We start from the raw sequence: 27,458 nt of genomic DNA on the forward strand, positions 1-27,458 counted from the left end.
ACAAAATGAAAAGACCCCGCCAAAACAAAGTTAAGGGTAGAAAGGAAATTTACTAAGCAAGCTATGATTATGTTCTCATCAGTACCCAAGCATAATCTGCCATCTGGGTGTCTCTTGCAGTAGCCTCATCATCTTTCCCCTACTGGTTGGAGCCTCAGAAGAATTTTGAGCTCATAATCAAAAACTCCCTAGTCTTTAGCATACATAGTTGGCATATGGCATCGTGACTTCAGAAGCCAATCCCAGCAGTGCTTGGATGAAGAAGTGACAACATCAGTCCTGCAAGCTCTTGCTGAAGAAATATTGTAACTTGGCTCAAGTGGACAGAGGGCTGTCATTCATGCCCCTGCACCTTTCCCCACAACCGTGTGCCTTTCCTCCATCTAGCTCATCTTAACTGATAATCCATTATCGGAAAAAGGTCAGATTGGAGTTTACATTGTCACAGAACACACTGCAAATAGAGTAAATTATTACCCTTCCGCCAGATATACCGATACAAGGATGCCCAATTGTACCATGTGCAGAAAATGCATTCGGACCATCTTGAAAATAGTTCCAAGAACTGTCTCAAACCCTAATTCTTTTGAACAAATGGAAAACCAAATCGAATTATCTCAAACCCTGGTCCTTTTGAAGCATGTGGGGAAACCGGTAAACCACTATCTCCATGACTAAAAACGTTTTGTTCTAAAACATGTATCATACAATAAGATTAATACTTTCCACTAACAATACACAAATTATTTGCCACCACATCTTTGGTATTAGAGCATACCAATTGCACAATGAAGAAGATAAGCACGATATCTCTTGTCACAAAGAAACGGAATTTTAAAGTTCGCCATTTTCTATCTGCTGGGACCTGCACCCTTAGGTGATACGGTGCTTTGCATGTTGTACAATGAGCAAATGCAAACCCTTCCTGCAAAAAATATACAGCAAACATGCTAAAATTCAAGAAACAGGAGACCCACAGCTTGATGCAATTAAATGTGTAATTTACACTTAATCCAATACATGGGTTCTAACAGAATTAAACAAGCAGCCCTAAAAAAGATATAGAAAAATTTCCCAGAGGCTGACAAACCTTCACAGATCTCCAATGATCCAAACAGTCCCGATGTACATACTTTCCCGAACCTTTACATTTGCATGGTGCAATAAAATCTCTTCCTAAAAACCAAAAATCCTTTAGCCACAAAACTCTCTCTCTCTCCTCTCTCTCTCTCTCTCTCTCTCATGCATTGAGTAATCTCTGCAAATATTTAAAAATGCAGGTCAACATATCAAAAACCAAAGTAATGGTGATTGAGTCTCGAAATAAACAGATAAACACTCGGAGGAGAGACTTTGGAAACAGTCACTTCATATACAGATATCTAGGTATAGATTTTACAGACAATTACAAATAGAATGCATGTGTGGAACGGACAATTGTGGGAGGTTTAAAAGCATTGAACAGGTTCCAAAATCAGGAAGGCACATTTGTGGAACTGCGAAGTGAGAAAATTTTTATGTACTATGCTTGTGCAATAGTGATTTAACTACGCTTGTGCAAACAGTGGTTCTCTAGGGATGCCAGCCTGGGCACCGGGGCTCCAGAGCATATTGGAAAAGAATAGAAACAATCCACAAACGCTTTATCATAGGTGAGTTCGGGGTAAAAGCACAGACACCATATCCCATCTTACTACCTAAAATACCACTGAAGAGAGAAGCACTATGCCAATATCTGGGATACCTCAACAAGATTAAGAAGATGGATGCACACCAAATACCACACAAAGCATTGAAAGCCACTAAGACCACAGGCTTGTATAGAGAGAGGGAGGAAAGGATGGAGCTATGGGGCATAAAGGTTGCTGATATACCAGCAGACTCAGGTGACATCAGAGATCACTACTGCAAAAGATGCTACAGAAGATATGGCACGATTCAGGAATACAAATGCAGTTTTACAAACAGGAAATCAACCCAATGGACAGCTATATAATGCAGAAGTATCTTGGGGAGAACATTTAAATATTTAAAAGGCATTTAATATGCAAACTAAGGACTAGTTCACATGAGGTAGAAGTAAAGAAAGGCACATGGATGTAGCCCAGGATTCTAAAAGAGAAGGGGTTATGCAAAATCTGCCCTACAGAGGAGATAGAAGATGAGCAGTACGTGCTCTTGAAATGTTATGCATATGCACACATCAGGGAGACGGTAGGAAAAATCTGCAGAATCTTTTGGAAGAGCCAACCCACAAGCTTGGAAGCTACCTAAAAGAAATCCTGGAACACCGCAGTCGAGTTCTCAGACTAGCGCACAAAATAGCTTAGCAAATAGTCACAACATAGAAAGCTTTGTGATAATTTTTCTCACATGATGTTATTGACCACTATTTAGTTTAATAATGGTCAACAGTCCCATAAATCATGTAGGGTTTGAAGAGGACTTTAATACAGTCATATCATATCATCTCTCTCTCTCTCTCTCTCTCTCTCTCTCTCTCTCTCTCTCAAACCGGCCTTCAATAAAATCAAAGGGCGGTAAAACTAACAAGTAACCAGTCAACACTGTTACATCAACAATTCAGCAAATATACAACTAGCAGATTGGGAGCTAGAGTGCCCCTGCACCAAGACAAAGACAGATTGGCCCCAAACCTTGGCACACCTTTCAGTATTTCTTTAATTAAGTGAGAGGCCCTGAAATCCAGGCTACATAAAGGATACATTCCTTCTTACTACTGGGGCATTCCACATCCCAGTGGGCATCCACATACCCTGCAAAGCCTTTACTGTTCTCTGCTCTCACTACTCCAAGCAGTAGGTCTCCATCCCTAATCCAGGAAGGTTGCACCCACCGGAACTGTCACTAGTAACCACCCTTGGCCACACAGTTCCCCATAGCTGTCACTAGTGCCCAATCAGCCAACTATCTGCTCAAAGCAGAAAAGGAAAGCACACATAAGCTTTCCCCACTGTCTAGGACTCTCATGGCCAATAGTCTCTCACCATATTGACAGCATACATCCTGAGACATCAACTTGATTTCCATAAGAGAACTGGCATCACAACACAGCAAACACTATGGCAGTCACACCTGTACCATCCCTCTCGGGGTTCCACGGATACTTCCCATTCCAAGCATGGATTCCCGACCCCTGCCTACTCAGCAACAAGGCTGTACTCAAGATGTGCCATCTGCCTAGCAACCACTGCTTGCATGTTACCCATCTCCTACAGAAACCAAAAACATATTCCCACACGGAACATGTTACTTGCCAAAGCCAACAAATAGGATACACAATGAGTACAATCACACTCGCATTCAGTGTTCTTCCCACTCTCAGTAGGCATCAGTATCACAAACATTAGCCATGCAGGGCTCTGCTCTCACACCCATGTGACCATAGGCATCCATTCTCAGTGCAAACACCTACATTAGAACTCAGATGATACTAGCAGCCCTTGCAGGACCACACACTCTCCAGCCAACCACAAGTGTCCTTTGACTCACTGGAATACCCAAATAATGGGTAACTAAACTGCCCACAATGCTCAGAAGCACAAACAACCACCGCAAGCATTCATTGTGAACCATTATGCCAAGCAAGTCTCTCCAAAAACACAGCCCAATGCTCACGGGCAATCACTAGAAAGCATAAGTGAACCCTTTACCAGCTTGGAGCACAACCCAAGCTCATCCACGAGCTAATGCATACCCATTTGGAAGCACGCTTTCCATCTTGCCTCACAAATAGCCGTCCGAACAGCCAAGAATCACCACTGAGAATGGCTTCTCGTGACAAGAGCTCCAATGAGACCAGCCAACCCTTCCTTGTCAAATCGCACTTGGAGAGGATAGAGAATCCTTGTATGCTCAGCCAAGCCCTCAGCCCTGCGTCAGCCTACCTTCAGCCGTACGTCCGCTGAAAGTATCCCTAGACCGTACTTAGGCCATGCCTCTGCAAACCGTACACACAGCCCATTGCAACAGTCCGTACGTACAGCCCCATTCACAGTTGTTGTACTTGCAATCCATACGTTGGTGTCCATACCAATCGTATGTACCTTCCGTACCAATACCCATACTAGGCCGTACCACCAGGGACTCCAAGGCTCCGTACAGCCGTACGTCAACAATCATGAACACTCTATATAGCCGTACAGTGGCATGTATCTATCGTTGCAGGCTCCAAAACTCTCCGTGAGATCCCGTCGCCCGTCGTGATTATCCCGTGCCATTTTTCCTTCATGAGGCCTTCCAAAGCCTTCCTTTCCAAAGCCAAATGCATGGGCTTGCCACATGGCAGCCCACATCTAGGCTTGCCCCCCTCTAGTGGGGCCTTTTTAAAACCCCACCAATGAACAACTTCAAAACTAAGGGTATTTTGCCCCCTTTTTGGTCCAAACCACAATTTTGACCCCCAAGGCACAATTTGCTAGGATTTAGCACATCAAGCAACCCATGACCTCGCTCTTTGTTTTCCCAAGGTACTGCCCACATGCAAGCCAACGTGCATGCGCCAGAAATCATGCCCCCCCCCCTCTCTCTCTCTCTCTCTCTCTCTCTCTCTCTCTCTCTCTCTCACGTGCATGCGCCAAAAAACCCGCCCTCGTGACACTCTCTCTCTCTCTCTCTCTCTCCCCCCCTCCACTCCTGCTCGCTGGCCTTTGCTCTCTGTTCCACCCGTTGCCCGCCCGTACCTCCCTACTCGCTACCCTCTGCTCGCCCACCCGCTGCCTCTACTCGCTCCGCCCACGGCCTCTACCCGTTGCTCTGCCCACCTGCAGCTCCGCCCAGCCTCGCCATGTACAGCTCCCCACTGCTCCACCCTCCTGCAGCCCTGTCCTACCCCCCCCGCTCCCGTCTACTCCACCCTCCTAGCTGCTCCGCCTCTGGCATTGTCTTGGTGCTGCCCCTACCTATAGCTCCTCCACCTGCACCCCCACCCGTCTGCAACTGCGTCCCCCCCCCCCCCACTTGCAGCTTTGCTCCCACCCCCCCGCCGGCTCTCTTCCCCCCTGCAGCACTTTCCTTCCGGGTGACTCTACCTCCTCCGATTTCTCTAGCTCCCCTGCTCTTGCTCCTCCATACCTACCTATCGCAATGTGTGCCTCCCACAATGGGGGGGGACTTCGTACTCCCGCTCCCACCCATCTCCCGCACTAGGGCCTGTGCAAAAGGAACCGAAGTCAATCCACGAACATGGGAAAAGGCAATAAAGAGACGGACAAATCCAAGAAACATGACAACAACAAAAAACAGCCATGCAACTGAAACTCGAGGATGTGAACACAAGCTACAACCGTAGTGGACTTGGGGTTGACAGCAAGGCAAAGGCAGGATCCACCTTAGCCTCAGCTTCAACATCAGTCTCCACTTCCACTTCAGCCCCTACTTCAGCTTCAATTTCACACCTGCATCATCCTCCTCCATTCCAAGTAAACTCACAAGCTTTCCTTTGCCCTTTTCTTCAGCAGTGAATTTACCATTACCACTTGATTGACCTGCTTCCTTCACCTCCACACTATGATCATCAATCCTGTTATTCAGCCCTGGTGGCAGTGGATAAATATCTCCCCCCTCTCGAGGTGGGTTATCACATTGTGAACTATAATGACCCATATATGACTCCACACTTAAAACATTGAACGTTGGGAGCATAAACCCCTCGTCCTCTTCCCACTTGCCACGGAGCTGAACCACCAGGTAAAGGCAATCCACCTATACCCCTCCCTGCTGGAGCCCTACCTCTTCCCCTACCACTCATCAGATTCAGAGATAAGTTCTGACATTTCATGAATCTCTTCCTTCATGGATTCTTCCTTTTTGGGTTCTGACTTGAATGGCTCATCCGGCAAAGGAAATGTAGCAGTAGGATTAGCCTGCACCATAGGAAGCTCACTACTAAGCTGTATCAATCTCCTTTGTTTCCTTTCCTTTTCCCTAGCTACTCTCAGAGCATCCTCAAAAGTGGGTAATTCCTTACATTCCACCTTAATTCAAATTTCAGATTTCAGTCCAGTTATGAACCTATCCTTCTTTATCACCCAAAGAGGCACCTCTAGCAGCAAAGCAGTCTGCCATCTATTCCACAAGATGGTAAACCTTCCCGAGTATTCATCCAATGACTAGTGCGAGTTCTGCTGCAAAGTTCACAGCTCTCTCCACAACCCATCAGCATCACGAACACATGCGAACCATGCCAAAAAGGCAGCCCTCACCTCAGCATAACTCGGATTTCTATGAACCCTTTGCTCATCTTGGCAACCAGCTTGGAACTCTTGCAACCAATTTCGAGCCTCTCCCATCAAGCAAAAGGAAAGAAACTGCAAAAGCACTTCAGTAGCATTTCTGTCTTTGATTAAAGCAATAAACTCCATACTCTCAATGAACCTCTCAGGATCTTCATTGAGCAACCCATAAAATCTGGGAAATTCATGAGCCATCTTGTACACAGGAAAAAAAACTCAACCAATCACCCCAAAACAAATAACTGTATTCCTCAGTAGTGCTCTGACTTGCAACCTGACTTGCAACTAACTCAGATCTATGTTTCTTCAAGGCAATCTTCTTGAGAACTTTCTTAATTATTGCTTGGAGACAAATCACTCGAAGCTTGTGATCAATGCAATTCTGCCTTTTATGCCCACATCCACAACATAACTCACAATGTATCACCCACATGCAAGGCGTTGTCTTCGTAGCTCATCAAATTACACCAAAGATTCAAAAGAGAATCTTCAACCAACCCACAAAAAACATATTAAATCTCACCCAACCCTTCCAGGCTGTCTTGTTTGGAGTGCACACTATCTCAATCCAAGACCCACAGTGTTTTTGTGTGTCCCCAGCAGGATCACCAAAAAAGATGATAAAAGAAAAGGGGGAAAACCGGACAGCCCCTAAGCAATCTAGAATAGCTCAATGACCTTACCCACTCCTCCCAAACCAAAGGAAATGCTCCCTCACTCACAAGACTTTCCATGAGTGAAACATTTAAGGGGAAAAAATAAGTGACAGGTTTCCAGATAAAAGACACTTGATTTATTCAAGAGAGGTTCTCTTCATTACAAGATTGAAACACTCCAAAGAACACTTCATGTACTTTAGGACCTAACTCAAGGAATAAATATATCACACCACATCCAAAGTACACCTTGGAATAAATGAACTGAGGCCAGGAACCAAGTATGTCCTTGGAGCAAAAAAGCCATGTCATCTGCTAGCTAAGTGTACCTATGTGCCTACCCCTTATTATGTACAGTGCACAAGAGCTTAATACATTTTTTGACCTATCAACGCTTTGCACAAGAGCATGTCCGCTTCAACCGCGTCATACAGGAACAGGCTCGTGCCATTTGGGAGCAGGCTGGTCTCATTTAAGGACTCAGACACGATATCTCGCAGCTTCGACAAGAGGGTCACAACCATACACAGTCCCAGGGAGCACCCCAGTTGTCGAGGCACAGATTGCAAGCATGCAATCTGTAATTGAGGAGACTTCCAGATGGGTTGACATGGCCAAACGGGAACCTGCAAGGGTCACCATTTCGGCTACCCTCATGGAGCAGCAGCAGAAAGCGAGCAAGGCTCTCAACATCAGAGTCCGTTGGATCCCACGCACTGAGGCTACACCGATGACAGATGTGATGGCCTTCGTGGTAGAGTTACGGGAAACAGGGAAACGGAAACGAAAACGGAAACATTTCGGGATTTTTGAGAGGGGGTGAAACAGGAAAACGCCACGTCATCAAGGGGGTTTAGAGTAATGCATACACACATTTAGAAGTTTCGGGTCTGAAACGGCGTTGTCTGAGTGGCATTTCAGAATGCCAAATGTATCTCAATCTTTTGCGCCACCACTTTGCCGTGCGAGTCATTCGCCAAAGCTGATTGAGCTTGTGAGAAACTCATGGCGGAGATAAAAGGACTTTGTATAATGAAGAAACAATAATACGTGACAGCCGTAAAGGTTTCAAGAACGACCCTGGAAAGGTAATAATCCAATCATCAAGACGTTCTTGAAGCTCCAATGGTGGAATGGGCTGAAAAGGTTGAAGCATAGCTGTAATCTTTTGCCCAATGGATTTGTAATGCATACCAAGGTCAAATTTTGCAGCAGCCAATGGAAAAGAAAGAGGAAACCCATCATCTTGGATGACATCTGCCACTGAGTGGATGCCTTTTAAACTGAGGTCTAAAACGTTTCAGACCCCTAGAAACGGCACGTGTCGGGTTTGAAACGGCATTTTAGATGCCGTTTTGGCATTTCGGATCGCCGTTTTAGCCTGCGTTTCGGGTTTCGGGGCCATTTCGCGTTTCGGGGGTCTGGCACGAGGGAAACGCCGTTTCGGGCCTTCGTTGCGCCGTTTCGGCGTTTCAGTGTAACTATGCGTCGTGGCCACTACTCTAGGTGTGGCTGAGCACAGGATCGAGAGGGCATGGCGGGTGGGGAGAGACCCCAACCGAGAGCAGCCCCTGATCATACAGTTTCATGACACTCTGGCACGACTCTCAGCTTTACGATGCAGGTCAGTCCTAGCAGAGATCTAGATTCTCCATCGATGAGGATCTCACCCCCTACAGTTTGAGAAGAGGCACTCCTTGTTGCAGCAGCGAGATCAAGCCCGGAAGGAGAGAAAGTGGACAATGGTACGAGAGGGACGACTTCTGATAGGCCCCCGTAGGGCACTAGCCCCCTCCCCACATAGGGAAGTGGGGTCTATGAGACTTAGATATCTGAGGCCCTATCCTGCACCATTTGGAACGGTAATGGTACCTTATGGTTAGAACCAGGGAACTTCTCAAAATCCTACACAAGTCACGACATAGTCTTTTACACAGAGACACATCAGAGTCCAGAACGCCCACTAGCAGTAGTCAGCGGGTACACATGGGAGTCTGCCTACAGAGATGAGATGAGGGATACAAGGAAAGTACGAGGATCAGGTGGAGTAGCAGTCCTTTACAGATCCACACCGTTGGGAACCATTTCAGTAGAGTTGAGAGATGCACATTCTAGGTTTCTCCGACACTTCGACCGCCAGGATCTGTTTGTTGCAGTATGCTACTTTCCTCCTGAGACCTCCCACTTTGCTAGAGATACTTGAGATGAGGATGAGACATCTCGATTTGCAGCTCTTTAACAGTCCATTGTTGACTTTTCTAGCCGTGGAAAAGTCCTCCTAGTTGGGGACTTCAACGCAAGGATAACAGGCGCCCATCAGGTACCACTCCTCGACTTCAAGGATGATTTCATTCTACTGCCAGACATTGATCTTGAGGATGCAAGTATGCTTCAGGTTTCGGCTAACAGACAAGGTCCGGTCACATCTAATGGGTAGGCCCTTTTAGACCTCGGCAGGATGCATGATCTCATTATTTATAATGGTCTTGACAGATGGCCTGCATCAGGTGGTTTCACATGTTTTCCACAAGGGGGAGGTTCTAGCGTTGTTGATTATATCATGGGATCCCCTGCCTTCACATCTCACATCACTGACTTTACTGTAGCACCTCTCCCTCCAAGGGCTGATCATACCTACCTCTTCTTTAGCATTTCTACTCCTCGTCGCATTGCACCCTCCACCCCACAGAGTTCTTACTCCACCTATCATGATACATGCTTTGACCGCAACCACTCACCTACTTACTCTGGCCGTCTGTTCATATTGCTCGCCTATATTGACTTCATACCCCTATTAGAGGACCGTGCTGCCCTGGTCTCTCGCTCACTACACGAGGCTGCCCTTCACGCTTTCCCTCACACCACCCGCCCACCACCACCTGGGACTGTACCCTATAATAGCTGGTACGATGATGAGCGTAAGGCTTTATGCCGTTAGCTCAAATTCAAAACCAAAAACAGTCTTCTGAGCGAACCAGAGACGCTACGCAAGTATCGTCGACTAGTACGTAGAAAGAAACTAGATTTTGTTCGCCGGAACGAAGAGGAACTACTGAACATTTTGTTTAGTAACAACTCTAAGGACTTTTGGCGGAGATTTCTAGAGGGACGGTCCCCCTCACCACTCACTGACACTCAGGTCTGGTATGATTATGCACGCACACTTTATGACATCCCAAATCAGCCCATTCCTAACCTCTCACATATGCCACGCCCCATATCTTGCACCCTCTTCACTATGGGGGGGGTAAAGGATGCCACAATGAAACTTCATAATGGCCGAGCGGGACTATGCATTGAGTTCATTTCATATGGGATTTCCTAGTCCCGATCTTAGCAAAGCTCTTTAATGAAGCTGTTTGTTTGGGGTTTCCATGCATCTGGACCATTAACACTATCTCACCCATTCACAAGGCACGGGATCCCATGAGCCCGGAGAATTATAAGACCATTATGATTGGACATATCATGTCCAAGATTTATGCATCAATGCTTGATTTCGAGGTCAGCAGAGTTGCGGAGTGCCGAGGACTTAGGGCAGCAGGACATGCTGGATTCCGACGTGATCATGGAACCAGCATTTGACACGGTTCCGTGAGCCCGCCTCATACGACGCCTACAGGATTTGGGTTATGACCAGGAGATCATCTGGGCTATCATGGCACTTTACAAGAGAGTTTCAGGCAGAGTTTGGGCAGGATCTGGGTGACAGATGAGATCATGAGCACCATTGGGGTCAAACAAGGGTGTCCATTATCACCTACCCTCTTTGGCCTCTACATTGACAAGCTTGAGAGAGTGATGCAAACACAGGGGGGGTTGGTTGCTCTCTTGTAGGCATGCTAATCCGGATATTGCTTTATGCAGATGATGTGGCTCTTTTGTCCTCTTCAATAGAGGGGCTTCAAAGACACCTTGACACACTACAGTCCTTTTGTGAGTCTCATGATTTGAAGGTCAACCTGGGTAAAACCCAGGTTATGATCTTCAATACATCTCGAGCCGTCATGCGCCAGGAGCAGTTCACATTTGATGGGTAACTTGTTGAGATAGTTTCACCTTACACGTATCTTGGGGTTGTCTTCTCCCGACCCATCTTCACCATGAGACCCACGATGCAGGCACGCTTAGGTAGAGGATATGCTTCATTGGCCAGACTAGAGAGACAATGCTTCCGCTCACACTTTCAGGATCCATGGACCAAGGGATCCATGGACCAAGGGACTGCTTTTTGACTCCTTGGTTCGCCTAGTGGGGATGTATGGCAGCCTCTGTTGGGGGCCAGACTTGTCAGATACAGAGTGGGCTCGTGTGGAGTGGCTACAGGTTCTCATGTTATCATGGATGATTCGTGGTAAGCCATCCGTTCCTCACCAAATCATTCAGGCTGAGTTTGGGTCATCCCCATTACAACTGGTCATCACGTATCTGTACCAAGTCAGGGAGTATGAGGATTACACTTATGGGCACAGCAGGCTACCATGGCAAAGCCTTTCAACTACGAGGACTATATCAACTTAAGAGTTACCAACCGCGCAGACCTCGACGCCCTCAGCCTCTATGTAAGAATCTTTGTAGTCTGCAGCTACTACACGGAGCAAGGACGACAAGTAGAGAGTAGTTAAGGGCTGATGCCTTCATCGTGAACGTGGGCATTACAATTTGATTTGTTCTTGATCGCGCATGGACTGGGAGAAGCTTGTGTCTTGTGATCGAATTACATAACGTCTCTCTAGTGTACGTCTGGAAAGAAGATCCGGGTGTTAGGCGAGAAGAAAGCGATTGAGGCACGATCTAAATTGGAACATGCCAAGCGAGTCCAGCGTGCGAGCAGGAGTTCAAGTTCGTGAAGACCGCCATAGCATTGGCTTGTGAGCGGCTGATTTTCATCGGTATCAATCAATCGCAACGACCAATTGCTCAGTAACAAATTGACCACGAGGATTTCATAGTTGAGGTTAAAGGAAACTTTTTTCCAAGGTACAGGAACTCGTGCCACCACATTAGCCTTCGATTGCAGTTCACTACGTTTGCAAGAACCTGTAACATGAGATTCAAAAGAGCAAATTCACAATAGTACCTGTTTATATGCCGAGTTGTGGGGGCTCAAGGGTCTCAAGCTACAAACAGTGCTGGAGTGACCAGGGGGTTCTCTATGCCTTTCAAGTTTTGTTGTGGTATATGCTAGTTTATTTGCCCTCGATGTTCGAATTATTTGAGATTGCAGATATTTCCCTAGTATAGGGAAAAGATATTTATCTTGGTTCTCAGCTATTTTCAGTTGATGGTTACGCCTGTTTAGACACCTTTTGTGGTTATGAGATTTCTTTTTAAAAACAGTTTGTAAATACAGTTTGAGGCGGTGTTTTATTTTATTTTATCTTTTTTTAAAACACCCATCGATCTAAATGAAAGTAGAAGAAGAAGCTTCTAGGATGCATCCCGTAGAGTTGGGAGTCCGGCCGACCCCACAGGTGTCGCGCCCAGCAGGTCATACACTATCTGGTAGAATTGCAATGTTAGAGGTTGCCTTGCAATAGATTTTAGCGCAGCAGTTACAAGCAAATGTAGGGCAATCTGAGCTCAGGAAAATGGTACATAGTATGTCTGCTAGACCATCCCGTGAAGAGAAAGGTAAATCTCCAATGAAACCAGAGTCCAGTGTTCATACGGTCGAGCCTAGGAGGACTAAGGTGCCTAATATTGCCAATTATAGGCCAGAAAAGTATTCTGGTCGGATGTCTTTGACCGTAGTTTTGATATCATTGAGACCTGGTTACACAAATGGGACGAGGCATTCGCCATTTGTGAAATCAGGAATGATATGAAGAAAATCCGCGAGGCCACCGATATGTTTGATGAGGCAGCGGATAGATGGTGGATAAAACAACAGAAAGATGGAGTAGCATCCACTACTTGGGAGGGGTTTAAAAAGAAATTTAGGAAACACTTCTTCCCTCCTGACAAAGCATCCCGATCTTGGGATCCGTATCGAAACCTTCGTCAGAGAAATTTATCAGTGGCGGAATACACTGATAAGTTCAGAGAAAGTGTAATGAAGGTTGATGAACCCCTATCTCAATCAATCCAAGTAAAAGATTTTATCTTTGGATTGAATGATCGAATAAAGATAGAAGTTCGAGCTAAGTATGCGAACACACTAGATGAAGCAATTGCCATAGCCCTGAACTACGAGGATGCAAAAGGAAATAGACCATGTGGGTTTGTGCAGGTTGGGACTCAGTATGGGTACCCGAAGAAAACTGGGTTTAAGAAGAAGTGGATTAGTAAAGGGAGTGCCTCACAGCCTAGTGGTCAAGCCAAGCAGGTGAAACCAGTTCAGAAAATAAAGTACCACCATTGGAATGAAAAGAAAGTAACACCAATGGCAGCCCGGGCTTGGTCGAAGTCTTCTTTGAACCCAGAGCAAAGAGAAAAAGCGAGGAGAGAAGGCTTGTGTTTTGGATGCCTTCAACCTCATCAATGGAAAGATTGTCCACGAAACAAGGATCGTCGGATGGCTGAGATGGTGATCTTAGAATGCGACGTGGAAATGGAGGGAAGTCCCAGAGCAGAACAGATGCAGATTCAGCTAGCGGGATCTTGTCAAAGGTCAGTACCTGTTTTGTTATGTGTGTCTGTTGCTAAGCTAGTAACTAGTGCACCTGATAGTGTCCTGTCAAAGTCCGCAGCAACGGGGTATACAGCCTTTAATGATACGGAGTTAATTAAGATGAAAGGACAAGTAGCTAATCATGATGTCATTGTGTTGTTTGACTCAGCGTCAACGCACAATGTAATTAACTCCAAGCTTGTAAAGAGGCTGAAACTAAAGACTAGCCCATCTGACTATGCATATACAGTCAGAATGGCGGATGGAAGTTCAACTGAAGTATGGGACCAAAGGGTTACCCAGTTGGAGCTTCGAATTCAGGACTATGCTGAGAAGCTTGATTTTCAAATGACTAAGCTCGCTCATGCAGACATAGCCCAGACATAGCCCTGGGTAAGGCTTGGCATTCTAGGAAGAATCCAGCCATAGATTAGAAAAAACACATTTATCAATTCAAGATGAATGATGTGCTGTATGTCTTACGAGGTGAAAAAGATATACCTCAAGGACCGTTGGTTTCCGTAATGGAAATTCGAAAAGCTCAAGAAGAGTTTTTGTTTCTTTGTACAGCATCGGTAGAGCCGATTGATGATTCTTCGGCTAGCACTGATGTTGCTCAAAATGGAGAGATGGCCAAGCTGGCTGATCAAATAGCAAAGGAGTTCTCTGATTGTTTTAGGCATGAACTACCTTATGGGTTACCTCTAGAGCGGAATGTTCAGCATAAGATTGAACTAATCCCAGGGGCAGAACCTGTAAATAGACCTCCCTATAGGTTGAGTTTGACCGAGAAGCGGAGGTACAAAGACAACTGGAAGAATACCTCAAGTTGGGACAGATTCAACCAAGTTTCTCACCTTTTGCTTCGCCAGTGATATTAAAGAAGAAGAAAGATGATACTTTTCGCCTCTGTATAGATTACAGAGCATTGAATAATATCACTATTAAGCACAGGTATCCGATGGCTCGGATCGATGATTTGCTAGATGCATTACATGGGGCCGTAATTTTCAGTAAGATAGATCTTAAATGTGGCTACCATCAGATCCGTATTAGAGCCGAGGATGTGCATAAAACCGCTTTTAGAAGCAGGTTTGGACATTATGAGTTTTTGGTAATGCCCTTTGGACTTACCAATGCTCTAGCTACATTCGTCATGCTTATGAACTATTTACTACGTCCGTATATCGGAAAGTTTGTAGTACACTTTATTGATGATATTCTAGTATTCAGTAAAAGTATTACTGACCATCATGAACACTTAAGAATAGTGTTCAGTACTTTGAGGAAAGCCAGTCTTTATGTAAATAAAAAGAAACTATACTGTGTATGGTAAGACTTGAATATTTAGGATTCATAATTACTCTTGAGGGGATAGAAATGGATCCAAAGAAAGTGGCTGCGATACTGACTTGGCCAATCCCTCAGAGTTTGACCGCTTTGTGATCATTCTTGGGATTTGTCCAATTTTATCGAAGGCATATCAAAGGATATTCCGAAATAGTATCGCCATTGACTAATCTGACCTCAGATAAAGTACCTTTTATATGGGGACAGAATCAACAAGAAAGTTTTAACACCATAAAACAAGCTGTGGTCTTAGGACTGGTGTTAAAAATAGTTGATTCCCAAAAACCGTTTTTCCTTGAAATTGATGCAAGTGGCATTGCGGTAGGAGCAGTTCTCCTCCAAGAGGGAAGGCCAGGAGCCTTTGAAAGCAAGAAGCTTTCTCCCTCTCAACGAAATTGGCCAACTCATGAATTAGAGTTGTATGCTGTTGTCCATGCTCTGAAAACATGGAGACATTATTTGTATGGGTCAGAGTTTTATGTTGATGTTGATCACGATACTCTGAAACATTTTTGTAAACAACCTGACTTGAGAGGCCGCCAAGCTAGGTGGGCGGAACTCATGCAGGAGTTTAATTTGACGATTCGGTACCGAAGAGGGAAGGATAATAAAGTTGTTGATGCGTTGTCACGCATTATACATAATATGAGTTTCACGGTATTAAAGAGTGCTCTAATGACCAAGATTAGAGAAACTCAAACGGGTGGACGAGTTCTGGTCCAGAGCCTTTGGCCTAAGGCTCATGTATTCAAACCCGTGGCATCCAGAAAAGGCCAAACTCATGCAAGATATGCCATAAGGGATGGTATGCTGAAAAGAAATGGCAAGATAGATGATCTCAGGTAGAGAGTCATTCAACAATGCCATGATAGCCCATGTGCGGGACATCCAGGAGTCGAGAAGACATATGATCTAGTGAGACGAGAATTCTTTTGGCCAAAGATGAAAAAATCATATTCATGAATATGTGACACGCTGTTTTTCGTGTCAGGTAAGTAAGGCAGAGCGGGTGAAGCCACCCGGACTTTTACAGCCCTTGGAGATACCACTAGGTAGGTGGGAGAGCATTTCCATGGACTTTATTGTAGGTCTGCCTACGACACAAGGTGGATATGATTCTATCCTTGTGGTGGTTGATCGTCTTACCAAGATGCTCACTTCATTCCAACTAGAGAGTTAGTTAGTGCCCCGCAAGTGGCGGATTTGTTTATTAGACATATACTTCGTTTGCATGGATTACCCAAATCCATAGTATCTGACAGAGATGTCAAATTTACCGGTCATTTTTGGACTACGGTATTTAAGACACTAAGGACTGAGTTGGGAATGAGTAGTGGGAATCATCAAGAAACGGATGGTCAGACGGAAAGAATCAACCAAATCTTAGAGGATATGCTTAGAGCATATGTGTCATTGAGGCAACATACATGGAAGAAGTGGTTGCCATTGTTAAAGTTTGCCTACAATGACCGAAAACATTCCTCTACTGGGTTCAGTCCTTTTGAGCTGAACTATGGTTACAGACCAGCGAATCCAACTATAGTTGGAGTACCTCAGAAAGTGCCTAGTGCCGCGAACTTTGTGGTTCAGATGCGGGAGATGCTAGCACTTGCGAGAGCTAACATCCGCCAAGCTATGGATAGAGCTAAGGCGTATGCGGATGAAAACCGATCCGCTAGAGAATTTAAGAAAGGAGAAAAAGTTTTTCTCAGAGTTCCTTTGCACTCTAAGTCTTTGACTGTAGGAGAGTGTGCTAAGTTATCACCTCAATATTGTGAGCCGTGGTTAATTCTAAAAAGAATAGGCAAGGTAGCCTATAAATTAGAATTGCCATAGGGTTGTAAGGTGCACCTAGTGTTGTTATTGATATCCCAAGAGAGGGGTAAATGATGCATTAAGGAGGGACCCTAAAATGAAGACATGTGGCATACTAGATCCATCTAAGGAATTTTGGGGCTTGGTGGAAGTGTGTAAGCAGGAGCCTTCATGTAACGATTAAAATGAAGAGAAAAAGCTTACTACTACTACCAAGGTTGACTGGGAGGACAATCCTTGTGCCTGTGCCCATGATTCGACGTAAAGATAGGAGTAAACAGGTTTTCATGTTAGACCCTCCCTTCTAGTACAGCATGGACACTCCGTTTTCTCCCCTCCTATCACAAGAGGTTAACCAAGTTATTCGTGAGGATCTCTTGCAACTACACTCATTTTGGACCTAGTTGAGACCAAGTGAACTCCCAGTGAAGCTTAGCTTCTACAAAGATCACTACTTACATATCACAGAGGAGGGTTTCATTGACCCACCAGGATACACACAGATCTACTTACCCCACTCACTGAGGATCTCTCTCGGGCAGACAGTTCCGGGTCTCTTCACATAGACTTCGTATCGAGAGCAACAGAGCAGAGCGCCTACCCAGGGAAAGGCGCATATGCACATTATGTGACATGCAGGAGGTTGAGACAGAGGAGCGCTTCATCTTCAGGTATCCTATTTACTATGAGATCCAAGGGCGTTTCTACTGCCTCTTCAGAGATAGCTATGGGGTTTTTGCCCGATTCCTCTCTTACCCAGACCAGAGGTGTTTGGCAAGCTTCATTCATAAGGTACTCAGACACTGCGAGAGGATACTTCTAGCACGGAGACAGGAGCAGACTTCTTCCTTGGCTGATCCCTGTCAGAGCTCGATCATGGAGTTTTTTCATCACATGGACCCCCACGAGACGAGACCTCGATATGACTGGGACCCAAAGCCAGTGACCCGATAGCTCAAATAGAGGATTGATACGCAAATCACACTTGGGGATATCCGCTCCTTGTTTAGAGTCGGAGCCCGACCGACAGGGGTTACTGTAGCCCTTGTTAGGCGCAAAGCTATGACCAGGAGACGTGCCAGGGCTGCACTCGTGAGTGGCCGATAGCATTCATTGCCGATTTCATGCCTCCATTGCCTCATCCACCCTGATGTCCTACACTGATGTCATTAACACCAAACAGTGGGTGTAGATCATAGTATAAACATACGCTCTCACACATACAAATCCGCATACCCACACATACTTGAGCATCCATTTATATAAAGGTCTTTGTACTGATGCCCACTTAGCGGCTCCATCCCTCATATCATTGTATCAAGTTTCTTTTAGTCTCATACACCCTTTGGTCTTTCGACGACTTTTAAACTCTCTCTCTCTCTCTCATTCCAAGGACCAACAGCCCAGTCAACCAGTACATGTGCATGCACCAACACACATATCACTAAATGTTGCCAAGATGTCTTCCATTCTCACTAGTTAAACTATAATGATCCACATCGATGCATTGAGGAGACTAGCAAAGTTGCAACCTTTGTCTATGGCAACTTTGTGGGCATTCAGCTACTGGTAGATCACGGATATCCTCAGGAGACAAAGGCCACACCTTGCCCATCTAACTCAGCAGCTATTACTTCGATACCACATAGGGAGATGCATCCAAAGTGGACACACCTATCTCCAACTTATCAACTTAGGAGGGTTGCCATTGTATTGCATGGTAGCTCAAGTTGGGGGTTAACCCCTAGTTACCTTTCTTTTATATGACTAAGCCCATGGTTCTCACCAATAGATAGGCAATCATGTGCAAATTGAAGACAAAATGACATAAAGAAATACTAATTAACGCACACGGGTAGGGGTGGTCGAGGAGACTAACAAGTAGAGGGATCAGACTCGACCTTGTTAGAGAACCAAACAGGGGTATGCACAGCTGGAGACTAACCCTAGAGTGAAGGTTATGGAGCACATGACTCACACAGTGGTGTATTTCAATCTCAAAGTTTTGTGCTTAATGTGTACTTAGCATAAATGTGTAGCAAGTAAATGGACAATGCACAATAGAGGGATGAAGAACGAGCAATATATAGATCCCGTCCAAAGTGGACACAATACGAAAAGGTATGTTCAGTGTGCCGCCCTCTATCAACAGAGTGCTGACTAGATGCAGACCCCTCAATACACAAAACATTGTTCTCCTATCTCTGTGACACTTCCAAAACACTTGGCCCTCGTGCTCTCCTAGAGCTTGAGTTGGCCTCGTAAGTGTGCCCTACAAACACACCTTCCGACTGATCCTCCTAGAGAGCCCTTCGTAAGGCAGTGCCTATGGAATCTTGACCTCCTTGCTGCTCCGAAATGCAGCCAATGGTGAGGCACAAGCTCCCCCTTGATCCTATCTTCCTTGCTACTGTGAGGGCAGCCAATTGGCGAAGACCCTTGACCTCCTTGATCCTTACAATCAAACAGTTCCCTTGTTGCCTTTGTACCCTGCTGGGAGACTCCTTGAACCAGGACGAAATGCACCACAAGTTGCAAGCACCTGCTCCAAATCCATCCATACACAGGTGCCTTTTCATCCATACAGTTCTTGGATCGTCCTAGGTTTGCTAATGTCTTGCTCAGCCAGTCAAACCTACACAGATCGATTCTTGCAGGCGACCCTTAGCTAGAAAAGGCTCTTCCTTGATGAGGAGTTTGATGAAGTTCTTGCAACACTAATCAACGAGCATGTTATGACCCCAAGGTCATAGCACGACTTGGCAAGCACGGGACCTTTTAAAACGAATCCAATGGGACCAAGAGTTGGTACTCAATGTATAGGCACCCTTAGGTTAGGGACACCCTAGGTATCTCTATATGTAGAGCTATGGACTCATTTACAAGGATCCCCCAAGCTGGACTCCTAGGGATACCGAGACCTAGAGCAAGCTTATGCCATGTCTCGCTTGACACCTGGACTGGTGGACTCGTGGTATGGGACACAAGAATTGTACCCATGGACATGGCCCAGTGCTCGACTAACCGCTCTTATGGGCAAATGTAGCCCATGGCCACGCTGGCTATGCAACTGGCAGCTTGCCGGCTATCACAACAGCCACATAACAATTGGCTGCCAACCAATCGATGGCATCCTGGTCAAGAAGACCCAACTCATGGGTTGGCTAGTCGGCTGGCCTGGTCAGGACAGTCCCAAGTCCTAGGGGCCTATAAAAGGCTGCCGCCATGGGCTCATTCTTCATCCACATTTAGAGGCTAGAGTTGGGCAGTTCTCCCCTCTGCCAGCAGCAGCACATCCTCGTAGGATCAGGCCAGGGTAAGCAGCCACAGAGCAGCTTCTCTCGTGGCACCTGTCACCACAATGTAAATATCCTAAGTCAAAGTACAGTTGACCATTTATTTGATCATAATTAAAGAGTTTTATATGTGTTAAATATGGTCAAAGAGTTATTTTTAATGGTCAAAGGATTGACTATGGTCAAAGATACTTGACTCTAGTCAAGTAAACCTGACTTCGGTCAAGGAGACTTGGTTTATTACCAAGAGGGTTAACTGCGGTTAACCAGAGAACCATAGAGCTGACTACGGTCAGAGAGTGTTGACTTCGGTCAACAAGACTTGGCATGCGCCAAGAGGGTTAACCCCGGTTAACCAAGATGTGCCAACTTCGGTTGGAGAGACTTGGCTATAATTAAGGCGCCTTGACCCTTGGTCAAAGCTCTTTAATTATAATCAAGAGTGTTGACTCCGGTCAACCAGAGAATATATATATTTATATATATTTGTTTAGATGTGCACATATGTTCAGTGGGGACGCCCACCGTGACTAGGATTAGTCCACAGTGTGTTATTTGCATGCAAAGCGCTAACAATTAATGGGTGCCATGGTGGTGCGCTTTAATTAATTGTTGCAGGTACTAGGAAGGATTATTTTTCCTAAGCGTAATGGGAGCCTGACAAGCATCTAGGAGGCGGTTCGTGTGACCGAGAGCTTTGAAGACTCCAGAATGGCCCTTAGTGGCATGTAATAGGATTTAGTCTAGATTTTAGACAAGTGGCATGTTGCCAATTTGAATTGAGCTTGAAGCTCTTGTAATAAAGTGGATTTTTCACGTTTTGTATGTAGAGAGAGGTTTCCAGACAGCGTGCTGAATTTCTGTAACAGATTTTCTCTCATGAATAAAGACCTTCGGGGGGGTCCAGCCCGACGATTTGTCCTGAGCCCTAGTGCATCTTCAGAGAGAGGGAGTGAGGGAGAGCTTTTGAAAGCATAAATTCCGTCGTTTATGAGTGGTAATAGATGTCTTACACCCACGATCCGGTTTCATTGGTATCAGAGCCTGGGATTCGCCATCTTTTCAGGTGGTGACGATCCAAGAAAGGCTGGAGGGTGTTTGGTTGGGTGATCAGCAGAAGATGATCGGACCTTTCAATGTTCTATTTTTCCTGCTGCACATTCCGCCCAAACAGTGGACTACGAGATTCTGGCTCTCAAGCTCTAGTTTTCAAAACGACTGGTGACCACCTACCCTTGGATGCACCGACGAAGGCTATACGCAGAACGGTGACCAGGCAAAGTGCGAAGGTTCATAGGGTCCTGCAGTTAGTAAGCTAAACGAGGAGTCGGGGGCATGGGCTTAAGTCATTCCTTGGAGAGATCTTTGAGCAAACAATTGCGTGACGCATCGGGTAGGACAGCGACGCCTTCACACACGGGTTCGCTGGTTCGCTGGCTGACGGAAGACAATCGCCTCTCCAGAGATGTAAAAGCCCGCGACGCGCGACGACGACCCAGTGCATAGCCAAGGTTTGGAACCTTAGGCTCTTGCTGACGTGGCAGGCTTAGCCGACAGATGACGTGGCAGCCAGCAGGTCTAGCTGATGTGGCAACCACACGTGCGAGGTGACGTGGCAGCAAGGTGGCATGCACGTGCTGACGATGACGTGGCAGTCCATGCTGGCAGACAGCTCAATAGATGACGTGGCAATGACACGTGGCAGACAGCGCAGTTGCTGACGTGGCTTTGACACGTGGTAGGTGCTGATGTGGCAGGGCTGGCAGATGCTGATGTGGCACTGACATGTGGCAAACCAGTGGTTAAATTAATTCTGGTTAGTTAACTCTGGTCAGAGGTCTAGTTAACTTGACCCAACCAGACCAGTCTGGTTACTGCAACCAGACTGTGACCAGTCTAGCTAGTCCAGTTGCAGACTGACCAGACCAGAACCAGTCAGTCTGGTTAGAGTAACTAGCCAGTTACTCCATCTGGTTACTGTTCTTTTCAACCAAAAAAAAAAAAAAAAGAACAGTTGCAGAGACTGTTTCTGCTAGAAATTTTCACTTATCTGTCAGACTTTTACTGTCAGAAAAGCAGCAGAAAAACAGAGAAAACAGAGAAAACAGAGAAAGTAGATTTCTACTGTCAGAAAACAGCAGAAAAGCAGAGAAATCAGAGATTTGCAGAAAAAGAGTATGCATGCCTTTGAGCAGTAAAAAGAGGGAAAAACAGATGCCCTGTTGAAGCCATCTGCAGCAGCCAGAAAAGGGCAATATAGTTGTTGATGCTTTGGCAACTGTGTGGGTATATGCCTTGAACTGACAGCCAGTACTGGCATAGATTGTGAATGCAAAACACCTCTTGTTGAGGTACTTTTTCTGTTGGAAAAGCAAAGGTAGTGTGCATTAGTTACCTACACGGTGTGAGAAATCTGCAGATCTCAGAATATGGATCAATCACCTATCCAGTGGGATTCACAAGATAGGGATGTATATCCAAGACAGAGAAGTGTGCCGCAAACTCAACAAGAATTTGAACAAATGGTACGCACTCGTATACAAGAGCTGGAAAATCTCAAAAGGGATCCAAGGGCTTAGCATTTGTTTCAAGCAGAAGCTATGCCTAATCCAGTATATGACGTGCCAATGCCAGAGGCACACTCTCGTGTACAGCCTGAGAGAGAGAGATCTCATAGATCTCATAGGAGACGGTCCCATAGTAAAAAGAGATTGAGGCATCATCACCGATCTCCTAGTCCATCACCGTCTACCTCGAGTTCGACTTCTATGTCTTCTTCTTCCTTATCAGATAAACCATCCAGGAAAAGAAGGAAACACAAGAAGTCTAGGAAGAGAAAGTCTTCCAAAGCGACCAAGGAATTTAAAGAGGGAGGAAAATCTGTCAAGTTTATGACCTACAATGGACAGTATGGTCATACAGACAAAGCATTGCAGTTTATCAGACAGTTTGATGCTGCATTCGGTACAGAAAAATTTTCAGAATCCTCCAAGTTAAGAATGGTCAGTTTACACTTGACAACAACGGGTAGTGCATGGTGGAGTGCATAGACCACAGATGGGTCAGCCCCAAGGAAGTGGAAGGGCTTCAAGAAAGCCTTCTACCAGCAGTTTATGCCTAAACAGTTTAGAGACCATGTTCTTCAAGACTGAGACAGCTTGCACATGGATGCAGGAGATACAGTGGATGGGTACAACCAAAAGTTTTGGGATGCTTATTTGCAGGTTGCACCTTTCAAAAAGATCTCCAAAGGCACCCAAATGAGGAAGTACAGAGCAGGTCTCACTCCAAGAATTCAGGCAGTAGTGAATGCTTTGGGGGCAAAGAATATTCAAGATCTTATGCATTCAGCTTCAGTAGCGAGTCTTGTGCCGCTACAAGATCCATCTACAGTGCCATCCTTGCATGCAGGACGTGCTGATAAAAAGAAAACTGATTTTCCAAAATCAAAAAAGAAAGAGTATCCCAAGGCTGAAAAGAAAGGATTTCAGCCTCAGAAGCCGAGGGGTACTCAGTTTTCAAAGACTTATAAGGGCAAATCTCTATTTACCCCTGAACAGATAGCGGAATTCCGTAGAGATGGGAAATGCTTCAGGTGCGGTAAAGAGGGGCATGTGGCTGCCCAGTGCCTAGAAAAGCCTTCAACTTCGAAGGGAAAAGAGGCAGAGAAGCCACGAGGACCGCAAAAGCCAATGGCGGAGGGAATTCCTGATATACTGGGTCATGCTTTGAACCCAGAAGAACGAGAATTGCTACTATCATGGGGCAAAGTTAGAGACCAGCAAGCGCTAATTTTATTTGATCCCGGGGCTACTGATAATTTTATATCAGAGGATCTAGCCCTGAGGCTGGGAATAAAGACGGAAGAGTTAGGCAGGGCTTTGGATGCCGATCAAATGTTTTGTGGGAATCCTGTGCCAGTTACTCCCTTGATAGGGAAGCTCCGTCTTCATGTTCAGAGTTATGTGGATCAGGAAGACTTCTTCATTTCTCCACTGAAACATTATGATGTAGTTTTGGGGATGCCTTGGTTTCACCGCAAGGCAGTGAAGTTGACTCTTCCTGAAAGAGTGCTGGAGTTTGTGCATAGGGGGAAAAATCAGCGTTTAATTGCCAGGAATAAAGGGGACACTATCCCCATTGTATCTGATGTTTCATACGGTAAAGCAATAAAGTCTGCAATTTCTGCGTACATGGTTTTTGTAAAAGAAAAAGAGAATGATATGCATGCTGAAATGAATGATGCAGACAAAGATAAGTTTCAGTTTCTTGTAAACTTTAAAGATTGCTTTTCTGATGTTTTGCCAGAGGAGTTACCCCCAGAGAGACCAGAAGATCATCAGATAGAGTTAATGCCAGGTAGTGAGCCACCAAACAGACCCCCTTATAGAGTCAGTGCGACTCAGAGAGAGGAGATTATGGCTCAGGTACAGGACTTGCTGTCCAAAGGGTTGATTCAGCCCAGCTCGTCTCCTTTTTGTTCCCCTGTACTATTAGTACAGAAGAAAGATGGTTCATTCCGTATGTGCGTCGATTATCGCGCACTGAACAAAATGACCATCAAGAATAGATTCCCTATTCCGCGCATTGATGATGTCCTGGATCAGTTAAATGGAGCTTCAGTTTTCAGCAGGATAGACTTAAAGAGTGGCTACCACCAAGTGAGGATATAGCCTCAGGATGTGCACAAGACAGCATTCCGCACTACATTCGGGTTGTATGAATACTTAGTGATGCCTTTTGGGTTGACAAATGCTCCAGCCACATTCAATAGAATGATGGATCGCATCTTCCGGAAGTACAGACATTTTACGGGTACTTTCTTCGATGATATCCTAGTTTTTTCTAAGACAGAAGAAGAGCACAGAGAACATCTTGCTATAGTGTTTCAAGAGCTGAGAAATCATCAGCTCTACGCAAACAGCAAGAAAAGTGAATTCTTTTGGAAAAAATCCACTATCTGGGACATATAATATCCAAGAATGGGATACAAATGGATCCAGCGAAGATCCGTGCCATTCAGGAATGGCCAGAGCTGAAAACTGTGCATGAAGTTCGAAGCTTCTTAGGCCTGTGTTCTTACTACATAAGGTTTATCAGACATTTTGCTGATATCGCAGCTCCATTACATGACCTTACTAAGAAAAATGCAGCCTTCACATGGGGATTATCACAGAAGAAAGCATTCAATACACTCAAGGAGAAGTTGACTACAGAGCCTATTCTGGTAGTCCCGGATCTTTATCAGTCTTTTGATGTTGATTGCGATGCTTGTGGAGAATGTGTTGGGGCTGCATTGCATCAGAATGGTCATGTAGTAGCCTATGAAAGCAGGCGACTTCGGGATGCAGAAAGATATCTAGGAATCTATGAGAAAGAGTTATTGGCTGTAATTCATGCCATTCATACATGGAAGCACTATCTTTTGGGTGCAGATTTTACGGTCAAGACAGATCACCAAAGTCTGAGATACTTTTTGACTCAGACCAAGCTTTCCGAGAAGCATATGAAATGGGCAAACATACTGTCAATGTATCATTTTCAGATTGTCCATACTCTAGGAATTCGGAACAGAGTGGCAGATGCCTTGTCCCGAAGACCCCAGGTCAATAATGTAACTATTGCTTATCATCAGGACCTGGAAGGCATGAGGGAGCAATATGCTCATGATTCTGATTTTGGTGAAATTTTACAGCAAATGCAAGAGGGGCAATCCACCAGTCACTATTCCCTGAAAGATGGGTATTTAATGAAAGATGATTGCCTATGCATCACCCAGGAGATGAGGAAAAAGATTTTGGGGGAATGCCATGCACCTCCCTATGCTGGACATAGAGGAATTACAGCAACAACTCTAGTACTAGAGAGGTATTTCTTTTGGCCAGGAATGCGGAAAGATATACATCAATTTGTTACTGAATGCCTTACGTGTCAGAAAATGAAGTATGATAGACGGAAGGCACCTGGCCTACTTATGCCTCTTCCCGTGCCTCAGGCACCATGGGAAAGTATTACAATGGACTTTATTTTTGATTTGCCGAGATCAAAGTCAGGGAATGATGGGATTTGGACTATCATTGATAGATTCAGCAAGCAAGCTCATTTCATTCCGGTTCGCAAAACCATAAAGGCAGATCATATGGCTAAGCTTTTCATGGCACAAATTTTTAAACATCACGGTATGCCTAAGTCCATTGTTAGTGATCGAGATCCCAGAATGACCAGTCTATTCTGGAGAGCTTTATTTGATAACATGGGGACGAATCTGAATTTTTCTTCTTCTTTCCATCCCCAGACAGATGGTCAAAGTGAAGTAGCAAATTCTACAATTTTGGATATGCTGAAATGCTACGTGGGTGACCAAAGTTCAGACTGGGAAAAGTACCTACCGTTAGTAGAGTTTGCTTACAATAATACAGTACATAGCTCTACAGGGAAAGCCCCTTTTGAAGTCATATATGGGAAGGTGATTTTGCCCCCTATATTGAGGACCAAAGATGAAATATTTGCAGCTGATCAGTTTGTGAGAGACCTCCAGATAGCTTACAGCCAAGTCCGGACAGCAATTGAAAGGTCTCAAGAGAAACATAAAAGAGCTGCACATAAGCATAGGAGACAATTAGATCTCAAGGAAGGGGATTGGGTACTTTTGAGGTTTGAAAAAGCTAGGCTCCGCAAGTTTAAAGGCAAACAGAAAGTGTATGCAAAGTTATCTCCCAGATACTATGGCCCTTTCAGGGTTACAGAAAGAATAAATGAGGTTGCATACAGATTAGCATTGCCAGAGCATTGGAGGATTCACAATGCATTCCATGTGAGTCTTCTAAAGAAATTTCAGGGACCAGAGCCTACAGAACCAGTATCAGAAGATCCACCAGAAGTGGATGAGCTGGAGGAAGTCCTTCAGCTAGAGCAAATTGTGTACCATATTATACGTAAAGGCCCTCAGGGTACGGAGTTTTACAGGTATCTTGTAAAATTCAAGAATTATACAGCAATAGATGCCAAGTGGATGGACAAAGACATGTTATCCGATCATCCACAGCTTTTGGATGTTTACAAGGAAGCTTTTCAGTTGAGGTCAACTGAATAGAAGCCGAGGGGATGTCACCACAATGTAAATATCCTAAGTCAAAGTACAGTTGACCATTTATTTGATCACAATTAAAGAGTTTTATATGTGTTAAATATGGTCAAAGAGTTATTTTTAATGGTCAAAGGATTGACTATGGTCAAAGATACTTGACTCTAGTCAAGTAAACCTGACTTCGGTCAAGGAGACTTGGTTTATTACCAAGAGGGTTAACTGCGGTTAACCAGAGAACCATAGAGCTGACTACGGTCAGAGAGTGTTGACTTCGGTCAACAAGACTTGGCATGCGCCAAGAGGGTTAACCCCGGCGGTTAACCAAGATGTGCCAACTTCGGTTGGAGAGACTTGGCTATAATTAAGGCGCCTTGACCCTTGGTCAAA

At 45.2% G+C, this 27,458-nt stretch overlaps 1 protein-coding gene across 1 annotated transcript in view; it reads right to left on the reverse strand.

Annotated features, from left to right (window-relative positions):
- LOC147892672 (RING/FYVE/PHD zinc finger superfamily protein) overlaps positions 1-27,458 on the reverse strand; it is a 76,702-nt gene that overhangs the window by 31,590 nt on the left and 17,654 nt on the right. The window contains exons 2-3 of the mRNA XM_087387098.1: positions 1,091-1,176; positions 779-925 (exon numbers count right to left, since the gene is read on the reverse strand). Of these exons, the coding sequence (XP_087243224.1) occupies positions 779-925; positions 1,091-1,176 (233 nt within the window). The remainder of the gene's footprint in view (positions 1-778; positions 926-1,090; positions 1,177-27,458) is intronic.

Source organism: Dipteris shenzhenensis, chromosome 16 (assembly GCF_047967505.1).
Source record: "Dipteris shenzhenensis isolate YYH24624 ecotype China chromosome 16, Dip_SZ_1.0, whole genome shotgun sequence".
NCBI lineage: Eukaryota > Viridiplantae > Streptophyta > Polypodiopsida > Gleicheniales > Dipteridaceae > Dipteris > Dipteris shenzhenensis.